We start from the raw sequence: 25180 nt of genomic DNA on the forward strand, positions 1-25180 counted from the left end.
AAGTCTTGGATGTTAAGAAAAAAAAAATTTACAGCACAGTTAGCTCAGCAGTGAACTATACATACAATTATATACAAAGAAATAATAATAAAAAACTGCATGAACACTTAACTAAAATTTGGAGGTAATATTAAGAGGATGAGCAAAGGGAAAGGGCATATAAATTATGCAAAAAAAGCCCCACTTTATCTCCCATAACAGAAAATCAATAGATAATGTCTAATATTTACAAAGAAAGGCAATGCCAAAGAATGCTCAAACTACCGCACAATTGCACTCATCTCACATGCTAGTAAAGTAATGCTCGAAATTCTCCAAGCCAGGCTTCAGCAATACGTGAACCGTGAACTTCCAGATGTTCAAGGTGGTTTTAGAAAAGGCAGAGGAACCAGAGATCAAATTGCCAATATCCGCTGGATCATCAAAAAAGCAAGAGAGTTCCAGAAAAACATCTATTTCTGCTTTATTGACTATGCCAAAGCCTTTGACTGTGTGGATCACAATAAACTGTGGAAAATTCTGAAAGAGATGGGAATACCAGACCATCTGACCTGTCTCTTGAGAAACCTGTATGCAGGTCAGGAAGCAACAGTTAGAACTGGACATGGAACAACAGACTGGTTCCAAATAGGAAAAGGAGTACGTCAAGGCTGTATATTGTCGCCGTGCTTATTTAACTTATATGCAGAGTACATCATGAGAAACGCTGGGCTGGAAGAAACACAAGCTGGAATCAAGATTGCTGGGAGAAATATCAATAACCTCAGATATGCAGATGACACCACCCTTATGGCAGAAAGTGAAGAAGAACTAAAGAGCCTCTTGATGAAGGTGAAGGAGGAGAGTGAAAAAAAGTTGGCTTAAAGCTCAACGTTCAGAAAACTAAGATCATGGCATCTGGTCCCATCACTTCATGGCAAATAGATGGGGAAACAGTGGAAACAGTGTCAGACTTTACTTTTTTGGGCTCCAGAATCACTGCTGATGGTGACTGCAGCCATGAAATTAAAAGACGCTTACTCCTTGGAAGGAAGGTTATGGCCAACCTAGATAGCATGTTTAAAAGCAGAGATATTACTTTGCCAACAAAAGTCCGTCTAGTCAAGGCTATGGTTTTTCCAGTGGTCATGTGTGGATGTGAGAGTTGGACGGTGAAGAAAGCTGAGTGCCGCAGAATTGATGCTTTTGAACTGTGGTGTTGGAGAAGACTCTTGAGAGTCCCTTGGACTGCAAGGAGATCCAATCAATCCATCCTAAAAGAGATCAATCCTGGGTGTTCATTGGAAGGTCTGATGTTGAAGCTGAAGCTCCAATACTTTGGCCACCTCATGGGAAGAGTTGACTCATTGGAAAAGACCCTAATGCTGGGTAGGATTGGGGGCCGGAGGAGAAGGGGACGACAGAGGATGAGATGGTTGGATGGCATCACTGACTCGATGAACATGGGTTTGGGTAGACTCCGGGAGTTGGTGATGGACAGAGAGGCCTGGCGTGCTGCAATTCATGGGGTCGCAGAGTCGGACACGACTGAGCGACTGAACTGAACTGAACTGAATATTTACAAATCGAAAGAGCAGTATACATTTTTTAATTGCAGTATAGTTGATTTACAATGTCATGTTAGTTTCAGGCATACAGCACAAGGATTCAGATATGCATATATTTATGTTCAGTTCAGTTCAGTTCAGTCACTCAGTCATGTCCGACTCTTTGTGACCCCATGAATTGCAGCACGCCAGGCCTATATATATATATTCTTTTTCAGATTCTTTTCCCTTATAGATTATTACAAAATGTTGGGTAAAGATCCCTGTGCTATACAGTAGGTCTTTGTTGGTTATCTATTTTATATATAGTAAGAAATGGCAACCCACTCCAGTATTCTTGCATGGAGAATCCTAGGGACTTCGGAGCCTGGTGAACTGCTGTCTGTGGGGTCGCACAGAGTCGGATACGACTGAAGCGACTTAGCATAGCATAGCATAGTGTGTATCTGTTAATCTCAGTCTTCTAATTTATCCCTCCTTTTCCCTTTCATAACTGTAAGTTTGTTTTCTGTGTTTGTGGGTATTTCTGTTTTGTAAATAAATTCATTTATATATTTTTTTAGATTCCACATATAAGCAATATCATGTATTTGTCTTTCTCTGCCTGACTTGCCTCACTTTGTATGATAATCTGTAGGTCCACCCATGTTGCTGCAAATACTATTTCATTTTTAAAGGCTAAGTAATGTATATATTCCATTGTATATATTATATATAATGTTGTTGTTCAGTCGCTAAGTCATGTCCAACTCTTTGCAACCCCGTGGACTGCAGTACATCAGGGCTCATATATATATAACATATATAATTATATATTATATGTATATGTTATATGTGTGTGTGAAAGTTGCTCAGTCATGTCCAACTCTTTGCAACCCCTTGGATTATACAGTCCATGGAATTCTCCAAGCCAGAATACTGGAGTGGGTAGCCTTTCCCTTCTGCAGGGGATCTTCCCAACCCAGGGGTCAAACAAAGGTCTCCCACATTGTAGGTGGATTCTTTACCAGCTGAACCACCAGGAAAGCCTATATGTTTTATATATATATATATATATATATATATATATATGTATGTATATACACACATTAATATATAATGTATAATTAATATATAATATTATAACATATAATATTAATATAACATTAATTACACATATAGCATATAATATATATATAATATTAATATATAATATAGACATTATAACATATCTATGTTATATATTATATGTATATGTTATATATATTATATGTATAATATGTGTGTATATATATATTATATATATATATATGTTACATCTTCTTTTTTGTTTTTCAGAATTGCCCTCAGGTGTCAGAACCTCTGCTGAACTGTAAGGGCAGACAGCTCTTTTTTTTCTTAATGTGTTTATTTTTTTGGCTGTGCTGGGTCTTCGTTTAGTTTCAGCACTTGAAAACTTTGATCTTCGTTGCAGCATCTGGGACCTTTCATTTGCAGCATGTGAACTTAGTTGTAGCATGTGGGATCTAGTTCCCTGACCAGGGATTGAATCTAGCCCTCTACATTGGGAACTTGGGGTCTTAGCCACTGAACCACCAGGGAAGTCCCCATCTCACATCTTTGTTGTCCATTTATCTATTGATGGACACTTAAGTTGCTTCCATGCCTTGGCTATTATAAATAGTGCTGCAGTGAACGTTGAGCTGCATGTATCTTTTCAAATTATGGTTTTCTGTGGATACATGCCCAGGAGTGGGAGTGCTGGATCATATGGTAACTCTATTTGAAGTTTTATAAGGAACCTCCATACTGTTCTCCATAGTGTCTGCACCAATTTATTTTCCTACTAACAGTGTAGGGGGGTTCTTTTTTTATCCACACCCTCTCCAGCATTTATTATTTGTAGACTTTTTGACGATGGCTATTCTGACTGGAGTAAGGTGATACTTCACTATAGTTTTGATCTGAAAGAAGCAGTGTACATTTATTGTATAGAAAAACAGAGATGGATTTCAGGAAAGAAAACCAATGAGTTATAAGAGGGAAAGAGGATCATTTACATAACAATGAAAGTTTTTATTCATCAGAAAAATATGTTATAAATTTGTATTCGTCTTGCAAAATAGGCCTTAAATAAATAAAATAAAAATGTAAAAAAAAAAAGAAAAAGAAAGAAAACCAATGAGTTGAAAAGCATTATCTTTGTTCACCAGATTTTCTCTTGGAGTGAAGTGTACAGAACAAGGGACTGTTTTTGTCATTCCCTCCTTTTTAGCATTATTTGAATTTTAAAGCCAATTACCTATAATATAATTGCATGAAAGTTTTTGAAGAGGGAGAACAGGAGATCAATTGAGACCAAGCTTGCTTCTGTCTAAAATATCTGGTTAAGAATCCCTCTTTGAGAAGCAGTGTTAGAGCATGATTGGGTTGAGGCAAATTTAGAGATGGTTCAGTTTAGCTTTCTCATTTTGTAGATATAAAAGTGGAGGCTGCACTTGGGGAAGAGGAACGTAGCAAGTTAATGTGAGAGCTGGGATTGGAGTGACTTCCTGTTCGATCCTCACATCTAAAGAAAGGAGTAAACAGGAACACAGAGAATTAGAATAATGGTGTCAGAGAGACTGAGATTAAATCTTGTCTTTGTCATTGTGACCTTGGGCTAGCCACTTGGTCTTTTTGTAAAATGGGGAATACAACATCTATATCTGTGGTTTGGACTAAGAAAGGACTATTAAATGTTAAATTAATCTTTAAAAAAAAAACCCAAAGCAAAGAAAAATGACCCCAAGGATAGGATGCCTAGTTAAATCATAAATCTAGCACAAGCTTAGTTTTGGGGGTATGAATAAGGCATAGGCTTACTATCTTTACAAACATATATTCTTTTAGAATATATGTGTCTTTATCAACATATATTTTCTTAGAGAAGAATCTGTCAGTTTTGTCTAGAATCTTGCCTTGTTTTTTAGAAGCTGCCAGTTGAAAGACATTCTGAGAGTGAGTGATGATTAATTTCATTTATTTACTACCACATATAGCAAAGATACATGGTTTGAAGTTTCTTGGCTGTTCAGTTATATTTCACTGGCTTACATCATTGGATGTGTTATACTTAGAATTTTTAGGACATGTATTAAATAGATTAATTGAAGAAAGGAAAAGTAAGGGAAAAGCCCTGAATTTATAGTCCCTGAATTCTTGAGCATTTATTTGGATCAATAATATTTACATATACTTTGGAATGTGCATTACCTTGGCCAATAGATACTTTTACAATTCAATTTTATCTTTTGTTAGAATTCAGTGTATTTACAGAGAACCACAAAACCAAATTTTGGGTGTCAGTGAAACACTTGTTTGCTATGTTCTCCATTAATTGTTGATTAAGTATGGTGTTTTCCCCCAGCACATTAACCTTTATTAGATACTCATAGTTTATGTTTTATGCTCTTTCTACAGTTGTCAGATCTATCCAGTGTATATATTAATAAATCTATCCTTTATATATTATATTACAACTCTCTGGTCAGATGTTTAAAATGTAATTAGAAATTAGATTTCATACCCGTTTCTGTAAATAGGAATGGCTTAAGAAAAAAAAATTAGATGTACTTCTCTTTGTTCCTTCCTTCCTTTGTCACTCCTTTATGTGTAACTAGCACATATTCCATTCCTTCTTCTCTTAAATCAGTGGTGAACCTGAGTGATATCCAGAAATTCTTCATTGAAACAGATGGTCTCTAAGGTTCCTTCCAGCTCCAAATATGTTGGTCAGGGAAGGCATAGCATGATGTAGTGGAAAGCCTGTGAGCTTCGGAGTCAGACCTGGATTCAGAGTTCATCTGGAATGCTTGCTCTCTAGGTGACCTTGTCATGATATTGCAAGAGACATATAAGAGCTATTTAAAGTATTAATTTAAAAAAGAAAAGAATTAAGTGATTAAAACAAGAAAAAATATCTATGTAGAGATTTTTACATCTTGCAGACACTGAATACATGCTAGTTCCCTATGGTGTTGTAATTCCAGAAGATAGTAGAACCAATGAGATAAAGAAAATGAGGAGTGTACAATATTCCCCCCACCCCTGTCTTTGTAATTTTGCTTTCCTTGGTTTCAGTTACCTGTGGTCAGTTATGGTCTGAAATATTAAGTGCAAAATTCCAAAAAAAAAACCAATCCCAATTCCTATATTTGAAATTATACACTGCCCTCCAACCAGCCCAGGACATGAATCATTCCTTTGTCCAGGGTATCCACTCTATATACATTCTCCTCCCCCAGCCAATACAGGAATAAGCATAGTACAGTTGACCCTTGAACTACATGGGTCAGGCTGGGGGTTGGGATCCTGCCCCTCAGGAGCTGCTTTGTCGAGAGCATATACTTAATTTCCCCAAGCTTGAGTTTCCTCACTTCTCGGACGGAGATAATAAAATCTTTCAGGGCTGTTGTGAGCATAGAAGGATGTGCGTGCCATCACCCAGCATAGTTGCCAATACATAAAGGGCACGGGGTGAGTGTTGGTTCTCTTCTCTCTCCCTCCAGGGGAAAGTGCATCTATAATTTTTACTATGAGGTTTTCTCCAGCCACTCAATGAGAATAAGAACTAGCCTGAATTTCACCCTGAGAAGCTGATTTTTTTTAAATGTGGGCAGATGAAAAAACCCAGGTTCTTTCTTATCCATTAGTTGTTGCTCCCTTCACTAGACGGCAGTCTACCTGGGCGATACTCGCAGAGTGAAGCGGGAAAGGTGGTTGACAGCAACCACAGAGATAGTTGACCTCTATGGAGTTGATGGAAGCCTGCAGGGAGGGGAGAATTCAGGAGCAGGGCTGAGAGCAGAGAGACTGCTTTCCTCTTCTCAATACAGCTTTGTCTTTGGTCTGCCATTTCAAAAGGGGAATCTGACTTACACTACTTAACAACATCCAGAAATTTCCAGAAAACCTCCTTGTCTTCGCCCAAAAAGCCCTTCAGCCCCTCCCTACCCTGAAGTTGAAAGATTTGTGTCTAGAAAGGACAATTATAATCCAGTACAATTTGCCTCTGTTCAGAATGAGATATGAGTATTTTTCTGACAAAATGCTTCATCTTTCAGTATCCCTACATCTGATTTCCTTTTGGAGTCCTAATTTTCCTTATTTAGCCTAATAATTTTCAAAATGGTCTACTTTAGATAATGGTACAGTATAGATATGTTTAAGGCATTTATTCTAAAAACATTTTAAAATCATTTTATTTTTCTTTTCATGAATTATTGATGCACTAATCATGACTTCAGTCCACAATGTTTTTCCTTGTTAAATAAACCCTTTAAGAATATTTCACACAATTCATCATTCAGTGTTAAGAATTGTAATTCTATGAATATAAAAATGAGCTACATAAATATGATTTGATCGGTTATATACAACAGTGATGAGAATATATTCAGGTGGCATTTGAAAAAGTGTTTTCAAATACACTTCTGTTTAGTGTTGCAACAGCATTGTGATGTATCAGTATTATTAACCCGTAGTTTATGGTGGAGGAAACTGAAGCCCAAAGATGTTAAATTTCAAGGAGCCCAGGATCACCCAGCCAATTAGAGTTCTGAACTAGAAATTCTGATTTCCAAGTAGAGTTCTTGCCAGGATGCCACAACTGAACTAAAGTGTCAATCAGTAAGAGCATTAGTTTAGACTTGCATACATATTGAATCTTCCATGTTTAACATGACGTCAGCTTTTCCATTGAATGAATCTTATGCTCCATTATAAATGTTCCATTTGTAATCTTTCAACCTCTTGCTTAATTTTCTTAATTAATATAAATACCTAATTAGTCCTTTGGCATGTCCAAATGAGAACTGTTTAAGCTACTATGAAATAACTTTCTGGTAACTGGAAACCTCTTAAGGAACAATCCTTACAGTTTTATTTTGTTTTGTTTTTTTTCTAATGGCACAAAGTAGCACTGTTAGTTAAAAAAGAACTTAGTGCTGAGGTCTGGTCTTGTTTTCCAGGTGGCGTTGCATGCATGTGGAGTGGCAACAGACATGGTGATTGAGCACTGCCTCAAAACACGGGCTTCCTTTGTCACGTGCCCTTGCTGTTACGGTTTCATTCAGAACACCTCCAAGTTTAATTTTCCAAAAAGGTGAAATCTTGTGTTCTGCCACAGGTATCAATATGGGTGTTAAATCCATACACAAAGCTCTTTTGGTATAAAGTTGCAATGAGATTTCAGGCTCAAGCTCATTTCCTTTTCCCACAATGGCAAGCATTGTTTATAAGCTGCATAAGGAAGAGAGGATCTCCTCCATGTCTGCCCCTCCATATCTAGTCCTGAATCCAGCTCTTGCTGAAATTTAGAACAGATCTGTCGAGGAGTTAGCTGACTGGAAGTCAGCACTTCTCTGTGTACTTCTCAGAGGAAATCATCACCTATGAGAGGCAATAGAGGGCAGTGGTCAAGTGCTTAGGACCTGGAAGTTTTCTGCCTGGATGTTGATACTGGCTCCTCATTCTTTTGTAAATTGTTTCACCTCAGGCAATCTACTTAAACTCTTTTTGCCTACATTTTCTCATCTACAAAAGGGAGATTATAATAACATCTACCTCAGAGTTTTTATGAGAATTGAATGATATACACGTAAATCACTTAGAAGTGGCACAGAGTAAGTACTCAATAAACATGAGCTGTTGCTAACTACAGCAATAGTTTACATTCTTCCCAAGGGTGGTGGTGGTGATTAACCTGCAAGCTCAATGGCCATATTTACTGTCCTCACCTCACACAGAAAAGGGAGACATTTTCATTGTTATCACTTTAATTCAACCTGCACGCGTGCTCAGTTACATCCAACTCTTTGTGACCCCTTAGCCCGTGAGGCTCCACTGTCCATGGAATTTTCCAGGCAAGATTACTGGAGCGGGTTGCCATTTCCTCCTCTAGGGAATTTTCCCCACCCAGGCATCAAACCCATGTCTCCTGCATTGGTAGGCGGGTTTATCACTGAGCCACTTGGAAAGCCCTTAACTCACCCTAGTGGAGGGCCATTCTTGGTATTTATGACATTTCACTTGATCTATGGTTATTGAGAATTCAGCTCATCATATTAAGCCTGTTAAATATAAGATAGATTGAATATGTTAATTTGAGTTGTTCAGTCTACAATCTCACTTAACTGATTTTAAAGCCTCAATTTAGTGTCTGTCAACTTTTCAACTTCTCTATGGACTTACTGACACTTGCCCCCTTTGTCATTAGGGGACCACTCCCAGGCCCCCTGTCCCCTTGCCCTGATCACCCTAGGGCCAGGTACCAGACAACTCGGGACAGCCCCTGTGCTTCAGAATAACAATCAAACCTACATGTTTAACATGCCTGAATCTGTGTGCACCCATGCAAGGAAGAGAAGAAAATGATTGTGCTTCTCTAATACTGTAAACAATCTTTGAAAAAAATTCTTTAAAATGAATCACATACAGAGAGTGTGCTTTTGTCATTTTATGAAGATACTGCAAACTGGCATTGTTTTTAGTTCAGGATAGCATTATACCGTTCAGATAAAATACATATTTTTGTTTATAGTTTAATTTGTCCAAGACTACTTCCACTCTTTAATCTTCAGTATTTAAGTAATTCATTTTTCTTTTCTATTTCAGTGAACAATTCAAGAAAACATTATCATACAAGGTAACTTTTTTAAAAATTTATTTGAATTGGAGGCTATTTACTTTACGATATTGTGGTGGTTTTGCCATACACTGACATGAATCAGCCATGCGTGTACATGTGTTCCCCATCCTGAACCCCCCTCCCACCTCCCTCCCCATCCCATCCCTCAGGATCATCCCAGTGCACCAGCCCTGAGCACCCTGTCTCATGCATCGAACCTGGACTGGCGATCTATTTCACATATGATAATATACATGTTTCAATGCTATTCACTCAAATCATCCCACCCTTGCCTTCTCCCACAGAGTCCAAAAGTCTGTTCATTACATCTGTGTCTCTTTTGCTGTCTTGCATATAGGGTCATCGTTACCATCTTTCTAAATTCCATATATATGCATTAATATACTATATTGGTGTTTTTCTTTCTGACTTACTTCACTCTGTATCATAGGCTCCAGTTTCAACCACCTCATTAGAACTGATTCAAATGCATTCTTTTTAATAGCTGAGTAATATTCCATTGTGTATATGTACCACAGCATTCTTATCCATTCATCTGCCAATGGACATCTAGGTTGCTTCCATGTCCTGACTATTGTAAACAGTGCTGTTATGAACATTGGGGTACACGAGTCTCTTTCAATTCTGGTTTCCTTGGTGTGTATGCCCAGCAGTGGGATTGCTGGGTCGTACACTATCATACAAGGTAACTTGAAAGATCTAGATGTTTTGCTCATATACTTTTTATTCCTTCTTTATATTTTCCCTCTCAAATTTCTAATAGAGTATACAATCTAGTATACTTGAATCACTAATGAGCATCTAACACAGATTAATATTTCTTTTTGGCCAGTCAAGATTAATCTTCAAGTAGCTGACAAGATTTGCAAAAAGTCTGAGAGTTGACCCTACTCACAAGCTAACAAGTTGGCCTGGCACAGTTTTCATGGATGCTAGCAGAGGATAGGAAACCCCTGAGTCAGAGGCAAAGGGCAATATTGCTCACAGCAGTAGGAGTAGCTGGACTAGCATCAGTTTCACAGTGACTCCCTGAGCCCCAGTTCCCACAGGGCAGCATAGAAAGGGCCAGGTGACACCTACATATACAGTGAATGGCATTACAGGGAAGGAAACCTGAGCTAGGAAACCCAGATGTTTTAAGATGTAATCTTTCAGTAAGCATGCCTTCCCTTTTCTGCTGAGGGAGAGAAGGGGAGTTTCCAAGTCTATATAGTTTCCAAGACTGTTCACTTTGAAAGGATTATCTGAAACAGAGGCGAATTTTTTCTGTAAAAGGTAGTAAATACTTTAGGTTTTGCTGGGCACTTGCAGATCTCCCACATACTCTACACTGTCCTTGTCCTTATTGTTACTGGTATACAACTCTTTGAAAGTGTGAAAACCCTTCTTAATTTGCAAGCCATACAAAAACAGTTCATAGACTGAATTTGGCCAGTGGGCCAGACATAGTTTGCCAGTCCCTGGTCTGGAACAAAGACAGTGCCTCTTCTCATAAGATGTAAAGAAACACAAGAGACCCACAGAGAACTGTCTTCCAATAGTAGTCAGAACATTGCATAGTTTTGAGTCACCAGTCTGAGCAAAACAGTTTGCAGCTTTCTGACCATCACTATGAACTAATTAATTGATCAATGATGTGATATAATACAATCTAAGAAATGATGATATTTGAGAGAAATATACAAATAATCCCATTAAAAGCTAATAAATTAGACTGTATTCTTAGTTTGGTTGATTGCACTTCTTGCACAGACTCACTAAAAATATGCAATCTCAGTCTCATTTTATATACCAGCCCCTGCTTTCTAGGAATTTTACCTTCTTCCCCTTCCAACAGAGAAACTTTGAGATAAAGTAACCTAAAAATGCTCATTTCTTCTACCTTGGCCTCTATATCTCCCTCACCTCTACTTTATAACTCTTAAACACCCATCTCTAGCTCTGCCTCCTGCCCCACGTCCTACCCTCACCTGTCCCCCTTCCCCACCTCTCCCACCCCCACCCATCCAAGTACAGAACTTGAGTGTTCATGCATTCATCCAGAACCACAATTATTTCATCTTTGCTTACTGGACTTAAAATCTTCATATTCTAGGGAACTATAGGTTTTTTGGGAAACATTAGGACCTCAGGGACTTTATTTTCATAATATTTAAAACACCTCATCTTTTTCGCCAAAGGCCGTAAAATAAAAAATGAACTGAAAAATAAACAAAGAACAAACACCAGACCCTTGCTTGAATCCCTCCTCTAGGATACTAGGTAAAAAACCTAGGGCAGTGAAAAGTCGGGTGCCACAGCCTCACTGTCTGGGAGAAGAAATCTAAAATTTCTAGAGTCAGAAGACATGGGGCACCCAGGCACTTCCAAAGAACATAAAACTCCCTGGTACCCCAGTTCTGTTTATTTCCTGTTCCTCCCACACCCCGAATCTGCTTGGCCACCCCAACCGCCTTTTGAGTATTTTTTAAGTGTGAATGCACTATGAAGTCTTAACCTCTTGCATGCTGTTGCAAGATGATATCTCAGTATTTCTTAACCATGGTGGGTGGACTGGCAGGCAAAAGCGAATGGACTTAGTGCCCTATTATCTTGAGAGTCACTTTGGAAATATTTTTCTCCACAGTTCAATTTAGCCAGCAAACCCTTACTGAGTACCTCCTATGTGCCTTCCCCTTTCAGAATTTAACTTCTAGGAAAAACACATACAATTCCAATAAAATATAATGAGACTTATTAGGACAAGCGAAATGAACCTCATCTGAGGTTCTGATTGTCACAACATTGTCTTTACTTGAAAGTAAATCTTAGGAGAAGGCAATGGCACCCCACTCCAGTACTCTTGCCTGGAAAATCCCATGGACGGAAGAGCCTGGTAGGCTGCAGTCCATGGGGTCGCGAAGAGTTGGACACGACTGAGCGACTTCACTCTCACTTTTCACTTTCCTGCATTGGAGAAGGAAATGGCAACCCACTCCAGTATTCTTGCCTGGAGAATCCCAGGGACTGGGGAGCCTGGTGGGCTGCCGTCTATGGGGTCGCACAGAGTCGGACATGACTAAAGCAACTTAGCAGCAGCAGCAGCAAAGTGAATCTTAATTTATAAACATGTGGATGAAGGGCAGGCTTTACCTTGCCTTTTCTTCCAATTATACAGTTATAGACTCTTCTTCTTCCCCTTTGTTTATGCCAGTTTGCAGGACCTTAATAAAAGTTATTCATTTGAATCATTTTATTAGTATTCTACCCATTACCACTAAATTTTATACTGAGCATTAAAGTGGTTTTTTTTAATGTATAAAAGTTGAGACAAAAGTAACCCTTCAAAAAGAAACAGCATCTCACAAAAACTTATTTAATAAGGTAATCGGAATAACCCTTTAGAAAAAATTGAGTCCTCAAATTGGATGTCAAGGAGACAAATAATAGATCTGAGATTAGCGAGTTTGCTAAGCTGTCAGGTAAGATCATTTACACACTTGGAAACCACAGCTGCTCTGAATGAACACTTGTCATGGGAGCACTGCAGTTATCTTAGCTCTAACTAATCACTCACCTTTGTGTAGTTGCAGATTTAAGAGTGCAGGGCAGACCCTTCCCCTCTCTGTCCCTTTAAAGCCTTGTTCTTCTTCAGTAAGGTAATCTTTCCTAAAATGGTGAAGCAGAAGCAATAATGTCCCTTCTGTTCTTTCCAGTCCCCTTCACAGTCTGATGTAAAGTGCATCTGCGTGCCTGAGTGGGTCACCATACCTTCCTCCAGGGGATCTATCCTCCTCCAGGGATCAAACCAACATCTCATGTCTTCTGTGTTGGCAGGCGGGTTCTTTACCACTAGTGCCACCTGGGAAGTGCTAAGCACATCTGTGTGCCTCTAAATAGATGCACTTCTTGCAGCCTTCTGAAGTGAGTGAGAGGAAGGAGTGAGCCAGCCTCCTTTCCTCTGAAGGGACCAACTGAAGGGAAGGGTATGGCACTGTGCTGGGGATGTGGGAGAACTACAGAGGCCACAGCCATGATCTTCTCAAGTACTTCCTTTCCTTCTTGTAGTGGAGGAAAAGCCACTTAGAATGTCTTCTTGGAGCCATGTTCCTGAGGCTCAAATTTTATTAAAAGGGAAATATAAGTGACGTTTAAGTCTTTGAGTTTAACACATTATAACCACAAATTGTAACCATATTTTGGCTAAAAGCAGCCGGTTAAAGAGCCCCGAGGACCTTCCATGCATCTGTTCCTAAGAACTACATCTGAAGAGCACTCTACTTGAAGGGAGGAAAGTTACTGAGTACCATTTTCTGAAAATGTGCTGCTTTCGAAAGTGCTATCTGTGCAGCACTTTATTTAAGTAAGCAATGTAGAGTTCCAGAAAAATAAGTGAATTTTTTTTTTTAACTTTAAAGAAGAAGATTTTTAAAAAGCTACATTCTATTGCTTTTTCTTTCAGGAACACATGATTCTGTGCAGATTTGCAGACCAGACAGCTGTCCAGCTTCCACCCCAACGAAGACTCATAGGTATGCATTTCCACAGAGCAGCTGTTGCTTAGATTATGTCCATGATGCCTAGGAATGAATGGACCAACTCCATACGGAAAAGTGGGAAACCACTATATGGTCCATTTATCAGTGAGACACTAAAGTTGGTTTTCCCAGAAAAAAAATTCATCTTGAAAAGAGCTCTAACTATAACAATATTTAATCCCACTTTTTGTTAACATTAATACTTCCAAATACATTTTCAGTGTTCATACATTGAGTAGATTTATGTTAAATATTTTTCTTACTGTTACAAACAAACTGAAGAATCTCTCAAAAGCCATAAAAGAAAATACTAAAGATGGAAAAATCAACTATGCATACCAAAATTGATATATTACAAAATGTATAAACAAGGATGATAATGTTTTCTTTCACAGAAAAAATATACTCATATAATATTAATCATAGACCAATTTATTTGACATTTGTAGTATTAAACATTACCTAACTTGGAAGAAAAATAGTATTTCAAGTTTAAGTAATGAATTTATCCAAGACTTTGCTTTAGAAAAAGAAATCACGTTTAGAAAGATAATAGCAGCTAACAGCTATTGCACATTTTAGCTCTGAATGTACCCACTATCTCAGTAAATTCTTATAAAAATACATGTGGAATATGTGCTGTTATTCACATTTTACAGGTAGGGGAACTGGGGCAAAATCTTGCCCAGGGCTGGTAGATGGTGAAGCCACACTGTAAACCCAAATTATTTGATTCTAAACGTAAAGCTCCATTTTTACAGTGACCATCAGTGACAGAGTGACATTACTGGAAGTTTAGGTTCCAGAATTAGGGCTTAACGTGATTGGAGTCAAAACTAATCTTAAAAATTATTCAGAAGGCCGCCCATTGAAGACTGTCATGATGGAGCAGAAAACCGATTGCTGATTCTTTGACCCAACACTGGGAATAGTAATTAGCTTGCATTCAGAGACCACATTGTACACGAAATAGTTATCTGTAAACTCTAAAGTCCAAGTCAGCATAGCTGTATCATCATGGTTGGAGAAGCATTTGAGACCTGAGTCTGAAGGGACAAGGGGTTTCTTCTTTGTCTCACACCCTGGGGCGTGAGGATATGGAAGAAGCTTGCAATCTCCCTCTTTGATTCTTTTTGACTCTTCCTCCTTTTTCCCATCCTCACATTTTGAGTAGCTGAATGCATATTTAAATGCACAGTCAAATATATACATATATATGTATGTATATATATATATATACATAGAGAGAGATACAATTTACACATATATATCAAGTTTCATTTGCTACAACTCCACTAGACTCAATGAAAGCATAGTTGGTGTGGTGGGTGGGGGTGTACCTGTTGATGTTTTAGGCATCAAATGAGAAGGGAGTGGCTGGAAGGGAAATTGCTAGAGTTGAGGAGGAGCCTTCAGCAAGATTGCTTGCATGAAGGGAGGGAAAGTCAGGTTCAAAGTCACTGACTCCATCAATTCTACATCTCTTGGCACAAGCCATACGTTTGTTCTGTAAACATTTGAGGAGTGCCCCAGACCCTAAAAGATAGACTACCAACAACTGAATTTCAGTTGTGAAGACACTTCTTCAACATGTAAAAACAAGAGACTCTTCCGTGTAACACAAAAGGAAAAATTAACCGGACTGGGATCAAAGCCAAGGGTAAATGAGCTGCAGTGTAAACCCAGGGTGGGTACTGAAGGAATGCAGAGCATCCCATTCTGACAGAGAATGTTTCATTTTAAATTGAAGGGTAGGTGGGGTGAAGGGGGGGACATTTACAGATGTCTTAAAGGAGGAACAATATTTTAAGGATAAAAAATAATGACAGCCACGCAGCTGTTGATGAAGAAGGGGCCATTTAGCCTAAATGGAATTCTAGACATCTCTTTTATAACATTTCCATCACAGTCCATCCTTTTTGGCATGGGGCCTTTTAAGGGAAATGTACAAAATATTTTGAATCTATCGTTGTCATTTTCTTAGCTACTGATTTCACCTTCCACTGTTTCTGGGCAGATTCATGTCTTCCACAGAAGAACTTTTCTATTTCAGTTATGCCTTCATTTCTAAGGCTGTTTTAGCTTAGTGATTTCTACTGTCATTCAAACAAATCATTTTAAAATGATGCATAGGCCTTATTATAATTGTTGAGAAAAAAATAGAATGAATGAAGTTCTGCATAATCAATAACCTTTTTTTCCAAGATGACGAAAACATTCATATTGAATTTAAAGAAATTGAAAGTGTAAAAGTAAACCTTAGCTTTGAATGTATTCAGCCTCAAATCAGTTTTTTTTCCCTAGCTACTTTGAAATACAAGTTTGCATTTGCCAAAGGACACAAAATAACTGCTTTACTTGCCAGTCAGGTTTCCTCTTTTGTTTTCCAAGATTAGAAAGAAAATTGAATACCACTGTTTCATAGGGGTGCGGGCACTCTATTAAATTAAGATTATATTACACTCAGTGTTACATATCCACCTGAAATAATCAGCACACAATTGAGAATTTTCTCAAATATATTCTATTTCTCATTTCTTCATTGTATCCTAAAAACTCCAAGTGTAAAATATAATATGTCTTTGAGGTATCCATTTGTCTTGATGTTATTTTAGACATTCTTAAAGACAGATTTTTTTTTTTTTTTTTTTACAATATGGCAGATAATGTCTTTTCATAGAGTGTGAAAAGGTTTTAACATGGATTTTTACCAAAGTGGGAAATTTGTAGTTTTTTGTTTGAGATTTATCTATAAATACATCTTAAAAGGTTAATGTTGTTTAAATTACTAGCAGCAACAAATCTGTGAAATTGTCTTATATTTGTTGTCTTCTCTCCATACTGATCAAGAATTAAATTGAAAGAGACCAAACAGGACTTGGGGGCAAACATCATGCTACGTAATAGATTTTGTCATTGTGTAGAGCCCCTTAAACAAACTGACTCTGCACTGTTAGCTGAAGAGCATCTCATGATACCATTTTTACATATTTCAGGAAAACAGTGCATGTGCCTGGTGGATCTGGATCGAGCAAGAGCTGCAGAAGAACATGGCTACTCCGTTCAAGTGATATCCATGGAGCCAGAGAGCTGCTCTCCCAAAAATAACATGATCGTGGGAGTCCCCATTTAGAACAAGATATTCACATTTGATGTTTTGCCATCCCTCTCCGTGATGAAAGCCCAGTGGCATTCAGGAGAGTCTTGGCATAACTAGGAAACAGCAGTAGCCATCTTGAACCTATTGTGCTCAGGAAAGAACACAGCAGGAAAGTCTTAGAGGAGGGCTGCCTGCGAAGCATCACAAATGCTCTTGTAATGTGTGATTAAAGGACTGCTGATTTTCATAGTGAGAATCCTCTGAAGTTTCAGCTGCTGGCAGAGTGATACTCAGGAGAGGAGGTTCCATCACTGGAATAACAATTTCCTTCTCATCTCATAGCTTTTCTGATCTTGCCAGTGTGGTGTTCAGTGCAAAATAGTTTACTCACACTGTTATAATCATTTAGAGATTCAAATGGAGACCAAAACTTGACTCGGTGGGGTTTTTTTGTTTTTTATATTTTTAGCAATTGTACTTTTTAAATAATTTTTTTCAAAAACCCAGTCAGATAGTTACAGTATGCTTGATTTTTAAGCTGGGGTGAGTTGGACTTCTATATCATTTCATATACTGCTTTTAAATATACTTCTCATAAATTACCAAATGAGATCATTGCTGGTTCAAACATTTTATATGAAGATATTATAAAATAATTTTGGTAAATTTCCCATTACAAGAACATGTAATTGGGACTTAAATTCTAACTAATTAGTCAGTACATTGATTTATTAATTCAAGTCAATAAATAATTATTGCAGATCCATTAATTTCAAGATCCTGGCCTAGATTCTTCTAAGGATATAAAGATGAGTTGCAAGAGACACAGTGCCTTGCCTGTAGAAGTAAATCATGGTACAAAATGTTCATGAATTAATTAAGTTCTTTATATCGTAATATAATGTGTGGTCCTGGGATTTGTTTTTCAGATACCAATAATTTTTTATTAATTTTTTGGGGGGGTAAAACTTACTGACTATAACTTGGAGGTAGAAGAAATAGAGTACAGAGGCTTATTTGAGTAATTTTCCCTACTCAAATTGTTCTTAGTCCACCAGCCAAAGTTTTTAAAACCAGCTGCCATGTCCTTTCTCACATGCTGCTGATTATTTTTTTACATGTCCTGAGTTATTCCACTTGAGATAAAATTTATTTCATCGATTTTGATGTTTTCAACCCCTGTCCCCTGTATGACACATATCATGATGAGAAAGGGCTTTAATAAATAACTCTTTCATTGCTGTGGATTAAAACACAGGAATAATTTATCACGGGGACAGGGGTTTGAACTCTTGCTTTCTAGGCTAAAATTAAATAAAAGAAGCAACCATCAGCCCTGAGTATCTTAGTCATTTGCACCTGTAAACATACCATGCTCTTTTATCCTGGAATGTCTTTTTATAAATTGAGGTATAATTACAGACAATAAAATAACAGATGTTAAGTATTCAGTTTGAGAATATTTAAGTATTCTTACTTAAGTATAGTTAATACAGTTTGTGCAACCACCACCAGAAATAAGATGTAATGGATTTCTACCAGCCCAGAAAATTCTCTCATCTGCTTTCTGTCCAATTTCCCCCACCCCAAAGGCAACCACTCTCTGATTTCTGTCATCCTACATTTGTTTTGCCTGTTTGTCCTTCACGTAAATGAAAGCATTTAGTATACTGTCTTTTGTGTCTGGCTTCTTCTGCTCAACATGGTATTTTTTGAGAAATATCCACTTTGTTGTGTGTATCAATGGTTTCTTTTTATTCCTGTGTTATTTCATTATATAAATATATCAGAATGTGTTTATGCATTCTCCTACTTGTATTTATATGGCTTGTTTTCACCTTGAGGATGTTATGAATAAGGTCTATGAATATGCTTCTACAAGCCTTTTTGTAAACATATTTTCCTTTCTCTTGGATTAGTACCCAATAGTAGAATTGCTAGGTTGCTGAGGAAGTGAATGTCAGTTGCCAAACAATTTTCCTAAGCGGTTGTACCATTTTAAATATATTCCCACCAGCAATGTATAGAGGCTCTATTTCTCCACATCCTCACCAGCTTTTGATGTTGTCAGTTTTTTAAATTTTTACCACTCTAGTGGATGTGAAATGATATCTCATCGTGGTTTTAATTTTCATTTCTCTGATAACTAGCATGTGAAGTATCATTTCTAAGGTGTCTCAAGTCTTTCGCTCCTTTTTAAAATCAGGTAATTTGGGGTTTTTTTATTATCATGTATTCTGAATTTGAGTCCTTTGTCATGTATTGAGACTATTTTTCCCAGTCTGTGGCTTACTTACTCATTTTCATAATGAGCGTTTCAATTTTTAATAAGCCTAATTTATCTATATTTTCCTTTTATAGTTAATATTTTCTGTGTCCTCTCTAATAAATCTTTACTTATCCTAAGATTATAAAAATTCTTCCTATGTTTTCTTATAGAAACTTTATGGTTCCAGCTTTTTATATTTAGGTCTGTGATTCATCTCAAATCAATATTCACTTACACAGGTAGGCTTTGAGGAACATACAGTTGTTTCAGCAGCATTTGTTTAAAAACCTTTCCTTATTGAATTGTCTTGGTACTTAAGTTGAAAATCAGCTGATGTATATGTATGCATCTGTTTCTGAATTCTGTTGTCTGTTCCATTAATTTATTTGATTACTGGAACTTTATAGTAAGTCTTGACATTAGGTAACTTGTCTTCCAATTTTTTTTTTTCCAGATTGTTTTGTCTGTTCTAAATCCGTTGTTTTTCCATATAAATTTTTAATTGGCTTATCGGTTTCTTTTAAAAACAAAAAGCCTGCTGAGATTTTTGGAGTTGCCTGGAATCTTTAGATCAATTTAGGGAAAATGAACATATTAACAACATTGAATCTTACAATCCATGAATATAACGTGCCTTTCCATGCATTTTGATCTTCTTTAATAACTCTCAGCAGTATTTTGTAATTTTCAGTGTAGATGCTTTATTTATTACTATTTGATATCAATAGTTTTGATGCCGTTGCCTTGAGGTGTTCCAGCTGGGATGGCTGAGGCCAGTCCTAGACATGGGTATTAACAATTGCTCTTGGATCATGATTTTTCTGTGTAAATTCTTGCCAAGGTTTCTTCTCAGCCAGAGCAAATAAAAGGAGTTGGATGCAGGCAACAGGAAGGCTGTTGCATTGACAGCAATCCGAGTAAGTGACCTGGTCTCAACCCTACCTCCGTCCATCAAAAGTAATGCTACTCCTCACTAATTTGTCTCCTGCCGTGGTAGTAATATTAGAAGCCAGAGCTTAATGTTTATTGACTTTTGAGCCTGGCCCAGAGAAGCAGGGATATAATTATTAATGACTAAACAACCTTATCTTATTTAAGGAGACAAATTTCAGTTCTATTAGAAAGCAATATTTTCAGGCCATGCATGCAAAATAAAATGCATGTGATGATAATTATTTCACCTCCTTCTCAAGAATTTGGCTTCAAGTGCTGCCTACTCCATGGTTCCAGAAAATTGGCATTAATAGAACTTCCACATAGTGACACCTGTTTTCCTGTTGATTTTCACAATTAGAGATACAGTCCTGTGGAGAAGGAAATGGCAACCCATTCCAGTACTCTCGCCTGGAAAATCCCATGGACGGAGGAGCCTGGAGGGCTACAGTCCATGGGGTCGCAAAGAGCCGGACGCCACTGAGTCACTTCACTTCCTGTGGAAGTAATGAAATCATAATAAAACACATTTTTTAAGGTACAATTTAAAAAAAAAATAGATTAATGCAGAGTAGTTTTTGAATAGATTTTTAGAATTATACCAGAAATACATGTGTGTTGGGGAGAAACTAAAAGATGTAGATAAACAAAAAGAGGAAACACTTTAAGGTAACTGTTAATCCTGTATCATATTCTTTCCTAGACTTTGTTCTGCACACACACACACATGGATTTATTTAACAAATACTAATACTGTTTTTGGAGAAGGAAATGACAACCCATTCCAGCATTCTTTCCTGGGAAATCCCATGAACAGAGGAGCTTGGTGGGCTACAGTTCTTGGGGTCACAAAAGAATCAGACACAGCTTAGCAACTAAAAAACAACAATACTGTATTTGCTAGCTGGTACTATTCTAAGCCCTTTACAAATAAAGGGCTTAGTCTCTTTTTAAAGTCATTCAATCCTCATAATGACCCTCGAAGGTAGCCACCATTAGTAATCCCATCGTACAGAACTAAGACCAAAGTTTCATAGTAAGAACAGACCTAGGTTTGAATTTAACCAGTAATTGGCAGAGGTACTATTCAAATTCAGGCTCCTCAACAGTCCTCTTAGGATTGGCTGAAACAACCTATGGTAACTAAATCCTTCTATCTTTTGAGGTTCTACACAAGAAAAAAATGTATTTTTTGCTTATACTACATACCCATCCAAGTTAGCGCTGAATACACTATCATCATGCCTGACCAAGCAGCCTCTACCAGGAACATAGCTAGTCTCGTGACAAAGGAAGAATAGACACAGCCCACTATCAGCCACCTACTAAAGATTCTGCTCAGGTCTCTTATACTTCCTTCCTTCAGTTTGTTGACTAATGCAAATTACATAGCCCCTCCTGAGTTTAAGGTGGGGGGATACATATATAAACCCTTGGTGGGGGTGGAGGTTGCAGGTAATTTCAAACAATAATGTACCATCAGCAATGCAGTTGAAGGAGAAAGAGAAGAAAAGGAAAAGAAGGAAGGAAGAAGTAAACAGAAACAGGCCATTGTATCTTCCAGTTGAGAAAGTGTCTGAATCTAGTTGCAGCAAATTTGGGCTACTATTTGTTGTGGTGTGGGTGTCTCATTGCAGTAGCTTCTCCTGTTGCAGAGCATGGACTCTAGGCACAAGGGCTTCAGTAGTTGCGGCCCATGGGCCCAGTACTTGTGGCATTCAGGCTTGGTTGCTCTGTGGCCTGTGGTATCTTCCTGGACCAGGGATTAAACCTGTATCCTCTGCATTGACAGGTGGATTCTCAACACTGGGCTACCAGGGAAGTCCCTGGACTTTTCATACTTACTTTCAGAAAGGAATTTTCCAGAAAGAAACACTCAAAGGAGTTGTTTTTATTGTTATCGAAGGTTGGAGAAATTTCTATTAAAAGGAGTTTCAAATTTGCAAATTCTGCCTCCTCTGTTAAAGTGTTTGATCTATATAATGCCAGGTATTCCTTCACTAAGGTATGAGTTTACACACCTAGGAATGTAGATTATATCCTGTACCCTTAACTGGGGCTTCCCTTGTGGCTCAGTGGTAAAGAACCCACCTTCCAAGCAGGTTCAATCCCTGGTTTGGAGAAGTTCCCCTAGAAAAGGAAATGGCAACCTGCTCCCATATTCCTGCCTGGGAAGTCCCATGGACCGAGGAGTTTGGCAGGCTACAGTCCATGGGGTCACAAATAGTCAAACATGACTTAACCACTAAGCTACCACCGCCACCCTTAACCAACATAGGTGTTATCAGAATTTTGCTTTAATCTTGGCCAATTTGATGATCAGAATCCTATTTTGTTTTGATATTCATTCTTGACATTATTCATATAATTGCATACTCTTCATATGTTTACTGGCCATTTAAATTCTGCCTATTCATCAATTTATTTATTTAATCAACACATATGTTGACCTCTTGCATTAAGACCAAGTATTATGTACATATTTCTGGCTCATTTTTCATCTAGTACTTTCATCTTTTATATAAAGGTTAGTAAAGGTTTATTCTTTGTATATATTTATATATTTCTGAGTTGTTTTATTTTTTAATTTTTATTGGAGTATAATTGATTAACAGTAAAGGTTTATTTATAGATTAAGGACTTTTGTTAATTACATTGCAGTTTAAGTTGGCCTTTCCAGAGGAAAGTGTTATGTCTGGTTTTGTTTAGTTGTTATAAAATTTAAAATACATATTTGTGCATATATTGTCACTCTTTTTCTTGTGATTTCTGCTTAGAAAGATTTTTCACACCCAGTGATTAAAAAAATACTCACCTATATTTTTGATGTTATAATTCTTTAATCATTTTTTTTTTACTCAGCAAAAATTTCTTTTGGGGGGGTAGTTTGAGGTGGAAATCCAATATTTCTTTTCATTTTATTAGTTACTTTTCCCCATATTATTATAAAAATCTAACTTTTTCCATGTATTCCAGATGCCTTTAGAACATTAAGTATGTGTTGGGCTTTCTTCATTTTTATTCTTTCCGTTTGAATCCTTGTACCAGAATCATATTCAGTTTGACATCTAGCTGCTGCTGCTGCTGCTAAGTCGCTTCAGTCGTGTCCGACTCTGTGTGACCCCATAGACGGCAGCCCACCAGGCTCCCCCGTCCCTGGGATTCTCCAGGCAAGAACACTGGAGTGGGTTGCCATTTCCTTCTCCAATGCGTGAAAGGGAAAAGTGAAAAGTGAAGCCGCTAGTCGTATTCGACTTGCAGCGACCCCATGGACTGCAGCCTACCAGGCTCCTCCGTCCATGGGAGTTTCCAGGCAAGAGTACTGCAGTGGGTTGCCATTGCCTTCTCCACCCAAGGACATCTAGCAAGGTAAGTTTTATCTTTGGTAATAATTTAAAGGGTTTGTGACCTGAGACAGATAATGTGTGAACCTCTCCTGAAATTGTACACCATGTTTCAAATGGACATGTGTTTTCCTAGCCTTAATTAGACTCTTAATTGGATTCTCTAAAGAATCCATGACCCCAAATAACATTATCACTGATTGAAAGGAAGCAAAAATGTAACAGAACTCAATGTTCTACCTGAAAGAATTTGCCAAATATTAAAATCTTTTTTCAATATTTACGATTAAAGAATCATTATTTGCTTTTCCAGACTTCTTTTTCATAGCTCCCTTAAGAAGCCAGGTTTTGTTCATTTGTGTTTGTTTGTTTGCTTTTAGGTCTGGTTAACCTGACCTAAACAACAACAGTTTATAATTAAGCAAGAAAACAAAATTCAGCAGCAGAGGAGAACATTTACTGGATGACTAATCTAAAGTGTCCTGAACATTTCTGTAATGTGAGTCAGATACTGTGTTAGCTGCTGTCACTTTCTAGAAGGACGCTTTCTGCCCAACTAATCCACAGTGGCCTCTCCTGGTTACTCGCTATCTCCCTGTAATACATTTGTGTATGTTTATCACATGAATCTCCATAGAATTTAAGCTCCAGGCAGTCTGTTTTATCCACCATTACACTTTCAGTGCTTAGTCCAATGTCAGGCACATAGTAGGAACTCAGTAAATGTTCACAGACTGAATAATATATTTTAATACCTTCCATGTGGTGTAAAAATACATATAAGGTTTTCCTTTCCCATCTGTAGACATATATCCAGGCATCAGGCCTGCGGACTTTTCTTATTGTTTGGGCTTATGTTATTTTTGTTTTTTTCTTAAAACTCATTTAGCAAATCCAGTTCTAAAGAAGACTAAGCAGTGACTGTCATTGTCTATGTCATCTGAATAGTTCTTATGCAGAAGATACTGGTAAATTATTTTTCCTGTCTAAGGAGGAAAGGAAAAAGGGAATAAATATGCTTAAGCTAAAGTGAAAAGAGGAAGTGTGTTAGTTGCTCAGTCATGTCTGATTCTCTGTGATCTTGCTTCTCTGTCCATGGAATTCTCCAGGCAAGAATATTGGACCCAGGTTTCCTGCATTGCAGGGGAATTCTTTACCATCTGAGCCACCAGGGAAGCCCCTCAGAAAGGTTTCCCTGACCCAGAATCAAACCCAGGCCATGGCGGTGAGAGCACTGAATCCTAACCACTAGACCATCAGGGAGTGAGAAGAGAAGGTTCTCAATAAATGTCAGTGGATGTTGACCATTATAAACCTGTCCCCACATAGAGCAAGATTCATGTGAGGTAATGAGTAAATATATGTTAAATCAGTGTTACTGAATGACCATTAAAAAAATAAAACCGTGGACCATGCAGTCTGTAGGGAGATGGCATTTCTCTGTCACCAGGGCTGCTTCAGTGAGACAAGAGATGCTTGCTTTTCACATGTCTGATGACTGGGCTCAAGTCACAGATCAGTTCTCACTATCTGCCTGCATTTCAGTCAGAAAAGAAGCATATGCACAGCCTGGGAGTCCCACAGACTATTTTCCTTGTATTATGCTTCCTCCTTTGCATAGAGTAGCTTGCTCAATTATCTGAGAATAATAGCCCAGTATAAGTTTGGAAAGCGGCACATACTTTATTGAGAACAGCCAAGTCCTCAGTAATTAGGGAAAGTAAGCCAACTAGGGGCTTCCCTAGTGGCTTAGATGGTAAATAATCCAACAGCAGTGCGGGAGACCCGAGTTCAATCCCTG

General features: G+C 37.8%; 1 protein-coding gene across 11 annotated transcripts in view; it reads left to right on the forward strand.

Moving 5' to 3' along the window:
* The window catches only part of GSTCD (glutathione S-transferase C-terminal domain containing), a 142865-nt gene extending 123615 nt beyond the window's left edge, over positions 1–19250 (forward strand). For 3 of the 11 annotated variants that reach the window (XM_081484190.1, XM_081484168.1, XM_081484179.1), the window contains exons 9-12: positions 7538–7671; positions 9183–9213; positions 13658–13727; positions 16730–19250. In XM_081484190.1, the coding sequence (XP_081340316.1) occupies positions 7538–7671; positions 9183–9213; positions 13658–13727; positions 16730–16866 (372 nt within the window). In that variant the 3' untranslated portion in view covers positions 16867–19250. Of the gene's footprint in view, positions 1–7537; positions 7708–9182; positions 9214–13631; positions 13728–16729 lie in introns of all 11 variants that reach the window. The other 8 variants (XR_014051788.1, XR_014051784.1, XR_014051790.1 and 5 more) reach the window with 4 other exon arrangements.
* Positions 19251–25180: the final 5930 nt, after the last annotated feature.

Source organism: Giraffa tippelskirchi, chromosome 1 (assembly GCF_054371585.1).
Source record: "Giraffa tippelskirchi isolate mGirTip1 chromosome 1, T2T-mGirTip1v1.2.pri, whole genome shotgun sequence".
NCBI lineage: Eukaryota > Metazoa > Chordata > Mammalia > Artiodactyla > Giraffidae > Giraffa > Giraffa tippelskirchi.